This window comes from Lichenostomus cassidix, chromosome 7, assembly GCF_008360975.1.
Source record: "Lichenostomus cassidix isolate B80296 chromosome 7, HeHo_3.0, whole genome shotgun sequence".
Classification (NCBI taxonomy): domain Eukaryota; kingdom Metazoa; phylum Chordata; class Aves; order Passeriformes; family Meliphagidae; genus Lichenostomus; species Lichenostomus cassidix.
In genome coordinates, this window is record NC_139488.1 from 32,591,744 (window position 1) to 32,601,279 (window position 9,536).

General features: G+C 42.3%; 1 protein-coding gene across 2 annotated transcripts; it reads right to left on the reverse strand.

The window, feature by feature from the left end:
* Nucleotides 1-347: 347 nt before the first annotated feature.
* Nucleotides 348-7,548, reverse strand: LOC146434924 (basic helix-loop-helix transcription factor scleraxis-like). 2 transcript variants are annotated; one of them, XR_014853542.1, is made up of 3 exons: nucleotides 6,386-7,548; nucleotides 5,572-6,238; nucleotides 348-629 (listed from the first exon to the last, which is right to left on the reverse strand). XR_014853542.1 is itself a non-coding variant. In XM_085067135.1 (2 exons), exons 1-2 carry the CDS (start codon nucleotides 6,830-6,832, stop codon nucleotides 6,188-6,190), a joined length of 498 nt encoding a protein of 165 aa, XP_084923261.1. In that variant the 5' UTR covers nucleotides 6,833-7,548; the 3' UTR covers nucleotides 2,621-6,187. The 2 variants fall into 2 exon arrangements, 1 of the variants encoding a protein (XP_084923261.1); XM_085067135.1 differs by lacking the exon at nucleotides 348-629 and having other exon boundaries at nucleotides 2,621-6,238.
* Nucleotides 7,549-9,536: the final 1,988 nt, after the last annotated feature.

Below are 9,536 nucleotides of genomic sequence, written 5' to 3' on the forward strand. Positions count from 1 at the left end.
CTCATTTAATTTTTCTATGAGTTAATCCCTGATTCTAATCTGCCCTCCAAAGTTGTCGCCTGTAAATTTAACCATCTTCCAAACAAATATTTAAAACCTCTTTAATTGAAACAAATATTTAAAACCTCTAATTCAGATCTGAGAAGTCCTTCTGACAGAAACAGACCCCTGCCTCTGACTGCTTCTATTTCTGGAAATCCCCTTTTTAGGCCTGTTGAGTTTCTCCTTTCTGCAGGAATCTTTTTTGCTCTCCCATTGATATGCATACCTGGATGCCCCTCATCTCATCTGGAACAACAGATCCTGGCACTGACCAAAAGTACAGATTTTTCCTGTGAAGTCCTTGCATTTTTCAAGTTTTTCTTTTTATTCTGTTCTACAAACTTCCTTTCCAGAGAACCGTGAGCTCATCCTTTCATAAAACCATGGGAAAAATTAGATTGAAAAGGACCTTTTGAGTTATCCAATACATCTTCCATTTTCAAAGCAAGGCTGACTTCAAAGTTGGACCAGACTGCTCAGGGCCTCACTCCATCAGGTTCTGAGACTCTCCAAGGAATAGGCTTCCACAGCCTCCCTGGATGACCTGTTGCAGTGCTTAACCATGCTTGTGGTGAGAAGCATTCTTCCTTAAGTAAAAGAAAGATTGTTTTATTGCAACTTATTATTATTGCTACTCGTGCTTTCATTGTATGTCCCTTGGAAAAGCCTGGCTCTGCCATCCCCTGTAGCTGTGGTGAAACTGTTCTTAAGATTTCCATCTCCTTGGCTTTCTTGTCTCTGTTTCAAGAAAGTCCTGACTGTCCTGTGTTCCAGCCCTCTTACCATCCCAGTGGCTCTCTGTAGTGATTATTGTTGCTAAAGTCACCTTTATTTCTAATATAAAGGATTAATTTGACACCATAGAATGAAATTATCCTCCTGCCCTCTAGTCTTTACTCTTTGGTAAAGGTGTTATCCTCCTCTCATCCTGCATTTTTTTTCACCTGATATAGAGTTGGTATTTTAGATTAAAATGAGCTCTAAGAATTCCTTTTCTCACTACTTGTTTGTTTGGAGACTTCACTGCATTTTGTTGCTTTTCATACTGAAGATGTTATTTCCCTAGGACAACTGAGCTTCATGGCACCCTTTCAGGATAGAGCACAGCTGTCTGATCTTATCTGGGCCTGACAGATGCTTACCCTTCCCACCAAGCTCCACTCTCTTATTGAAAGAATTACCTGTTTCTGCAATCTTTGCAGTTAAAAATGATCTGCATACATATGCTTGGAAAGTAGGTCTTATTTTAATAACGTGAAGGAAAGACAATTGGATGTTAGAGAGAGATGCCATAACAAGTAGAATTACTTTTATCACTTCCTTGTTTCATCACCCATTTCAGTGTAATTGTCTTATTTGTATTGGCTTCTCCTTTGGAAGAACACAAAGCAGTTTCCAAATGTTTAATTAAAACCTCACAACACTACTGTGATGAGAACATAGTAAATGAAAGAGAGTAGATAAGGCCTTTCTGAAGCAACTTGTGTCTTAAGTATTTTTGTTACATGAGCACATTATCTATCACCAAAATGAGGAACACACTTTTTTTGTGCATGATAGTTTACTTGTATCAAAATGTGAAATCCTTGCAAAGAGGGAGATTTCTTGGCATCACAGGGAATATCCTCCATGGTGGGCTACTGGTTATTCTTCTTTATCCAGGCCTTCTCTTTCTCCTTCCTCTCCTGAGGAAGCCTGTGTTCCTTGCTGTACAACTTCCAAAGAGGGATGAATCATCAAGGTTTCTAAAACTCTGTATAATGTTGTAATAGCTAAAAGATTTCACTTGAAAGAAGAACCTCAGCTGCCTGGATATGAATGTAGATTCAAATTTTGAAAAGATTTTTTAAGAAATACGTCCAGAGCAGCCAGTTTAGTTCTTCTTACTATTAAGTAATGGCTTTTTCCCCACCTAAGTTTTCATGAAACTCTATGGTGTTTTTTATCCCAGTAATAATTTTCTCTTCCTCCCCCTCAATACTCATGTTGATTCTTTAGAAACATTTTTCGTCAGCCTTCTGGTGTAAGAGCTCCCAGATTTCTTGCCTTTGTAGCATTCTGTCCATTTTAGCTAATTTTACATAAATTGCTTCTACTCACCTTATATTATCCAGTAGCACTTACTATTAATCAAAACATTACTATGCTCTTTTTCATGGTGTTATTTAGGCAGTCAGTTTAGATTTTATGTAATTTTTGGTGATATTTTGCCAATGTAATGTCTACAGCCTCACAGTGCAACAGGCCAAAGCACAGAAACACAACTGTGATTGCTAACACTATGGACTCTTTGCTTATGGACTGACTCATTAAACCTGATCAGCTTCCATGGATAAATCAACCTCTTCCTTTCTTCTCCCTCTGTTTTTCCTCCATCCTTTCCCTCCTCCTGTATTTAGCACTTAGGATATAGCACAGGCCCTGAGCAGAGAAACTCTCTTTTCATTTTCCGAAGCTTTCCACCCACTTCCCTTCCCTCCTGCCAATGCACACACATGGTACATTCATACACATGTCAATATGCTGCTGAAATCTTGTAGAGGTAGACTTGAAAAGGGTAAAGAAAATGATTAAATACTTGTATCTTGAAATGGCTGAAGAAGAGAACTACCCTCTTTATGTTTGCAGTTTATTGTTTAAATTAGTAACGAAAATACTGTTTATTTTAGCAAATATAATCACATTTAGCAAACAAATACAGATTTTTGTAAAGAAGCAGATTTTCCATGAAAGAAAACTTCTGTTTTGTAGAACAGAAGTGAAAATAGAAGCTAACATATGAAACTACTTGAACTTACATTATGATTAATTCCTAAATAACCAAGAACTATGTTCAAATGCTTCTTTAAACTTAACCAGTAAAATCAAACAACATAATTTATTCACTTTGCTTGGTGCTGTTTTTGTACAGTGATGTAGCAGGCTGAGTACAATGATTTATACAAAATACTATGCTTGGATTATTTTAACAATAATTTAATGGAATCTGAGACCAAATGGTGTATATCTCACTGTTTCTGCTTTATTCATGCATCATGTAAATTGAATAGCCAAGTGTTTACAGGAAAACAAAGCTGGGATTGGCATCAGGCATGCCTCTGTTCATACATACAGAACAGAATGCACTCACAAATAAATCAAAACCCCAATATCTGCAGAACCAGGAGCTGTTTGGCACCTCTGGAAAAACTCACATCATTCCAGTGCCTCACCATCAAATAAGCTACTTGCTCTCAGACACCCTTAAAATTTTGACTTCTAGATTTGCACATGCCATGAATAATGCTGCTCCATGACTGAAAAAATAGGACTGATAAAACACACAAGCTCATATAGTAAAAACTCAATAGAACACCTAATGATGATGAGCTCTTTATATGTGCAATCTGAGCCCTCAATTCATCTGTGTCTCCAGAAATTAAATTCTTTTTCCCTTGATTTATAGAAAACCCATTACAGAGTAACAGCTCAATCCTGTATCTTTTTTTCTTTTTGCTCCTGGGGGGAGAGAAGTTTTACATTATAAATAAATTTCAGCAAAGGTAAGGATTTACCCCCAGTTTTCCTCATTTAAATACAGAGTTACATATATATAAATATTCCTCAGAGGAATCACGGTTATAATTGCTTTGGATAGATATTATCTGTCTATACCATAAATATTTGGGTCACAGTGCTCTGGGGTCTAATTTCTGCCACGATCAATCAGTGTTACTGAAATTCCTGTATTATTTAGTAATTGAAACCCTGAAAAAATCTTCAGGCCCAGTTGAATGCAACAGTTTATCCTGAGTAAAGAGAGAAGAATTAAATGTTACACTGAGCCACATGAAACAGGAGAGAAGGCCAAGTTGCAAGGGCCTGCTTCTGCTTTTGTCATTGAAAAGTGTTTTGTATAAAGACTTTACAAAACTAGGGAGAAAAAATCCCATTTAAAGTGACAACACCAAATTCCTATAGGATTGTAGAAATTATTTATGAGAGTTTCAAGTCATGAGTTTTCAGCTCATACTTTGGTACAAAAGTGGACCTCACATTTTGTACTCATTGCCTTTAATAACTAAGTATAAAGGTATCCTATTAAATCCAAATATACTTCATTTGCCAAGAGCTACACTAAAAACTCTTAAAAGTGTAACAAAATCACAGCATTTTGAAAATCTGAAATAAATAATTTTATTGTCTTACAAATTTCAAAATTCAGAGCATACTCAATGCAAAATTTTCCTAAGATTGTTTGAAACTGCATTATGTTTTGCCATTTTAGAGTATCATATGCAATGATACATCTAAATGAATAAATTAATGTATAATGTCTATAAAGAGGTCAGATGTTTTGGTTTGATATGTTCATAAGAATGTAGGGCCTAAGTGTAAGATTAGCTTTAACTGTAGAGCAAATAACTTTTTAAAAGACAAACTTTTTCAAATTAATTAAAAAAACAATCCAGGCAGACATGTTTGTAGATCTCATATCCACACACACAGGCCGACACAACACAAAAATTTAAAAAGCACTTTGTACAAAGCTGTAAAGAGTTCCAGCTTCACAAATCAGTGCCAAAGCAAACAAAGACCATAAACTGGCAGCAATTTAAAGTTCCCCATTAAAAAAAGATTAGTGATAGAAACCTTCTAAAAACAAAAAAACTCTTCTCAATCCAGGAAAATATAGCCTGTAGCTTTTAATAACTGAAGAGACTGATGTGATGTGGAATCGCTGGGACTTTGCTTGGGTATTTTGTTTTGGTAGAACTCAAAGGAGAAGTTTGTTGCAGGTCCTGTAGTACGGCAGATTTCTTCTCATTGTGCTACAGAACAGGTAGTCAAAGTGTGTTGGGGAGGGAGAAGAGAAACTAAAAATGCGAAGTTGTATGAGCATCATGTAAATTGAATAGCCAAACTTGCTCTTGCCAAGATCTTCATAATGACTGCTAGAATTTGCTTTGCACTTAATCAGGAGAAGAAGAGAAAATTCTATACAGAAAAGAAAGTGAACAACAGTGTTGCCTCTTCAGCCCTCACTTTTAGCTAAAGCAGCAAGGCTGGCCAGGAGCACAGATGGTGTCAGGGGAAGGAAAAGGAGTTTTCTTTGCAGCACTTTTTGGTGGTACTGTTAGCAAGCTTTTAAAAAGTACAGAGTGCCTCCCAAAGTAACAAGTTAAGATTAATTAAAGCCTAATTAATTATATTATAAATAGCTATTAAAAACATGGCAAAAATAAACTATCTCTGTACTTTTTAGAATCCAGCATTAATGGGGTTTACTAATGTCCAAAACTGAAAACATAACATGCTTATTTGCCTTTTAGAGTTACTTCTGAAAAAAAAGATACAAGTTAGTAAACTGAGGGGAGATAAACCACCTCAGTGATGTACAGGCACAATTTGGGAATGACCTGTGTGATGGGTAAAAGCTCTTGGGAAACCCTCCCTACCCCGTGCCTGCCAGCCAGATTTAGGAATATCCCGTGCTATTTAAAGGACTGGCACGACTCGCACTGTTAATAAGAAAAGAGCATCGCTTACACTGCACTTCTCCCCTTTCCACTCCTGTGCTGGCTACGTCCCGTGCCGACGCGCTGCTGTGCCTGTGCACAGCCAACGGTGCTGCCTTCACTGGAAGTTTTCCGACTTTCTGTGAACACCTTAAAATAATCTTCCAGCATCGCTGAGACCTCTCAAGCATGTCAGCTGTCGGCATCAGCCCCTGTCCCCAAGGACTGGCGTGCAGCTGGAGCAGTGGGCGGCAGCGCTGCGTGCAGCCCGGGCTGGGCTGGAGGCGTTGGGCACGGCGTGTTCATGACAGCTTCCCCTGACAGGGGACACTCTGTTTGGAAGTTCAAGTTTCATCATGCGACACAGGTTCGGGAGGCATCAGGATCAGGGCTTGGCTGCTTAGGTTTAACATTTCTCGCGCTAAAATAGCTGCCGCACCAGGTGCAACTGTCTCAACAGCGGCAGAGAATTTCATTTGCAAAACACCCTGAAAAACCTCTCACAATATGAAACAAAGTTCGTAGGCTTAAAAAGTAACTCGTTTAGGACTGTGCTATTTAAATGTAAACATGCAGCATGAGTGAGGCGATGTTACCCAGAGCGGTAGTACAGTCAGAGCAGCAGTGCTGCGAGACCCTCAGCCTGTTCAGAGTCCGCTTACGGCTGGACCAGCTGATGGTTTCTCTCTTTCTCGGTGCTGTTCGAGGGATAAAAACACACGTTAGGAGGCACCAAGGACAGCACCGAACCCTTGGCTGGGTCAATCCCAAACCTGCGGGGGATACCCATAACCACCCGTCCCAACAGAGAGCTCCAAGAGAGGCTTTCGTAAGGCAGCCCTTACCCGCTGGTCGCTGAGGCAGAAGGTGCAGATGGAGCGCGGCGCGGAGGCGCTTGGTGGCGAGCAGGGCTGCGGGGGCTGCGGACAGGGCTGCGGGCAATGCTGCGGGGGCTGCGAACAAGGCTGCGGGCAGGGCTGCGGGCAGGGCTGCTCGGCGGCCGCCGCCTCGTCCTGCCGGCGCTGCTGCAGCAGCAGCACGTTGGCCAGGTGCGAGATGTAGCTGGCCGCCAGGCGCAGCGTCTCCACCTTGGACAAGCGGCGGTCGGCCGGGCGGGTGGGGATGAGCCGGCGGAGGGCGCCGAAGGCCGTGTTGACGCTGTGCGTTCGGTCCCGCTCCCGCGCGTTGGCCGCCGCCCGCCGCCCCCCGCCGCCCCGCGCCCTCCGCCGCCGCCCCGCGCCCGCGGCCCCCCGCGCCGTGCCCGCGCCCGCCGCGCCCCCGCCGCCCCGCATGGCGCCCGCCGCCGCCCCGCCGCTCCATCACTTTTATGCGCGGCAGGTGCCGCATCGCCCCTGCTCGCCCCGTGTCCCGCCGGCCGCGCTTGGCGGCTGCTCTCGGCCGGGGGCCGCCGCCGCACCTGTCGCGGCCCCGGGCTCGGCACCGGCTCCGCGGAAACCCCCCGCTCCTCCTCCTCCCGCTGCCGGGGGGGCGCGGAGTCCGGGCCGGCTCCTCGAGCCTCGTCTGCGGGAACTGTGCTCCCGCATGCAGCGGGGTGACCGATCCTTGGCTCCTCGGGGGATGTACAAACCTCTGCAAGTTTTACCCATTCTGCGTCCCCGTGTTCCACATTGTTCCAGCTGTGCATATGTATGTGTGCGTGTGTATCACGGGATCGTTTAGGCTGGAAAAGATCTCAGGGATCATGGAGTCTCACCTTTGACCGCTCATCACCTTGTCAACAATAACGTTGCACTGAGTGCCACGTCCAGTTTTTTCTTGAATGTCTCCAGCAGTGGTGACTCCAGCACCTCCCTGAGCAGCCCGTTCCAAAGCTTGACAACTCTTCACGTGCAGAAATTCTTCCCGATGTCGAGCCTGAACCTCGAGGTTCTGTCCTCTTGTCCTATCACTGTTGCCTAGGAGAAGAGGCTGACCCCTACCTGGCTACAAACTCCTTTGAGGTTATATTTTGGCTGGAGTAGGCTAATAGATCAAGCACAGAGGTGGATTTCATCACCTTCCCAAGGCAGCACTAGACACACATACAAATCCAATTTCTCATTCTGTTCAGAATGAGTGTCTGCCTCAACCATTTACTTATTAAAAGGTCATCATGAGCACTAATTGATTACACCTCTTTTCTTCATAAAAATTTGACATCCTGTCTGAGCTCAGAGACTCATGAAAGGTCATGGCACAGGTTTTCTCAAATGAATCATCTCTACCTGATTAAGCAGCCTCAACTGACTCTTTTTTTTGTGGTTCTGGAAGCTTATTTGTGGTGGTGCCTAGATATTAATCCTTCTTCCCAAATCAGGGCTGGATTAGCAGACTCATATCTCTCTAATCATGGGTGCACACACTAAGGGAAGGCAGCTGTTTAGACATGTTTGGCTGGGACTCATGCCCTCTCAAAATACAGCTGGTACCAACAAGCAGAGCTACATCTCTGCAGTACATTCTTCTGCTGGCATGGGAAAATGCTGGTTTATATTTGTTGCACTTTTTGCTTGGGCAGAGGATGTAGGAAAGAAATGGACCAACAGCTCTGTCAGGGAGTTGCAAGAGTATCCTACCTTGACCTATAATGAGTAACACTTCTTTGATGTGATTTTCCTTTATATTACTTGGTAGAAAAAGAGAAAAAGGCTTATGATTTCCCACTGGATGATGTTTTTCAGATTTTTGTGAATTCCATAGCAAAATATTGCTGCAATAAAATTAGCTTGAGGTTGACATGTTTGATAGCAAAGGCTGCAGAAATACAAGGTGTGTGCCATGCTATTGATCCAAAGGAATTCCTTTGGGGTGCAGAGCAGGATGTGGCCCTTCATCATCAGATGCTGGGGAAAGCTGTGTTTGAAATCATGCAGTTTACCTAAAGTTTGAGAATATAACCATATCTTACTCTCAGTGTTAAAAGCTGTATATTCTGCTGCTTAAGCTTTCAAAGAGTAAATGATCTGGAAAGATCTGGAGTTGAATTTCAATACTTAGAAGTGATACTTTTATGAAGTCTCCAGGTAATCCTGCAGTGTCCCCCATGCAGGTTTCTCCCTTTTAGTCACTTGCAATATTCCCAGAGCGAAATTCCTCTCCAGACAAACTCAACTACAAAACTCCATTGACTTTAATGAAGGCAGGATTTCACCCTTGATATGTTCTGGTAGCTGAGCAGTGGAGATAATTGATTCTTTGTCAGACTCACTCATTTGCTTAGCAGTGTTTTCATGTCCTTAAAATCTCAGTTTCTTTGTTTTTTCTTTTTTTATTACTGAAAGTAAACCAAAACAAAATCTACCTCCTTCAACATAAAGAACTCTGAGACAAAACCACTACTGGTATTATCAAAGTCAGAATTTATGGCTTATTGATAAACCAAGAATGAGAAAAGGAATAAGCAATACTGAGGAAGAAAATGATGCTGTGTCTGCAGAGAAAACGAGAATGATTTTCTGTGACATTACTGCAATAGTTAATTTGGGGGTTAAGGACAAAGGGGTGGCCGAACGATTCTTGTTCTGTTTCCAAGGCAGTTTGAAATAGCAATGCCAGAAATGTTTTTTTTTTTTTTTGGCCAGATAAGGAGTCTTGTAAAAAGGCCAGAATGCTGGTGACTTTAATTACTAGGTTATTGATTGGGATAACATTTATGCAAGTGCTAGGGGGAGCATATTCCTCAAGGAAGGTGCAGCAGCGCAGCATTGCTGTTATTTTACAATTTGCTGAATCGCTAATAGCGAGCCAGAATGGGGCTGCATGAATGCAAAGCAGAAGAGTGGGCAATATTTTATGTGCTGTGATAAGGTTTTGCCTGAAATTTGCCTTCGTGCTACACAGAGAAAGTTATCTGATATCCATTGTAAGGAAACCTTCAACAGTATTCAAAAGACTGGAAATATGAAGCATCTCACTGATTAGTTGCAGTCTCGTGGCTGGTATTTCTTTAATTTGCCTTTATTTTTTGAAGAACAGTGTTAATAGGAAATAAAAAAA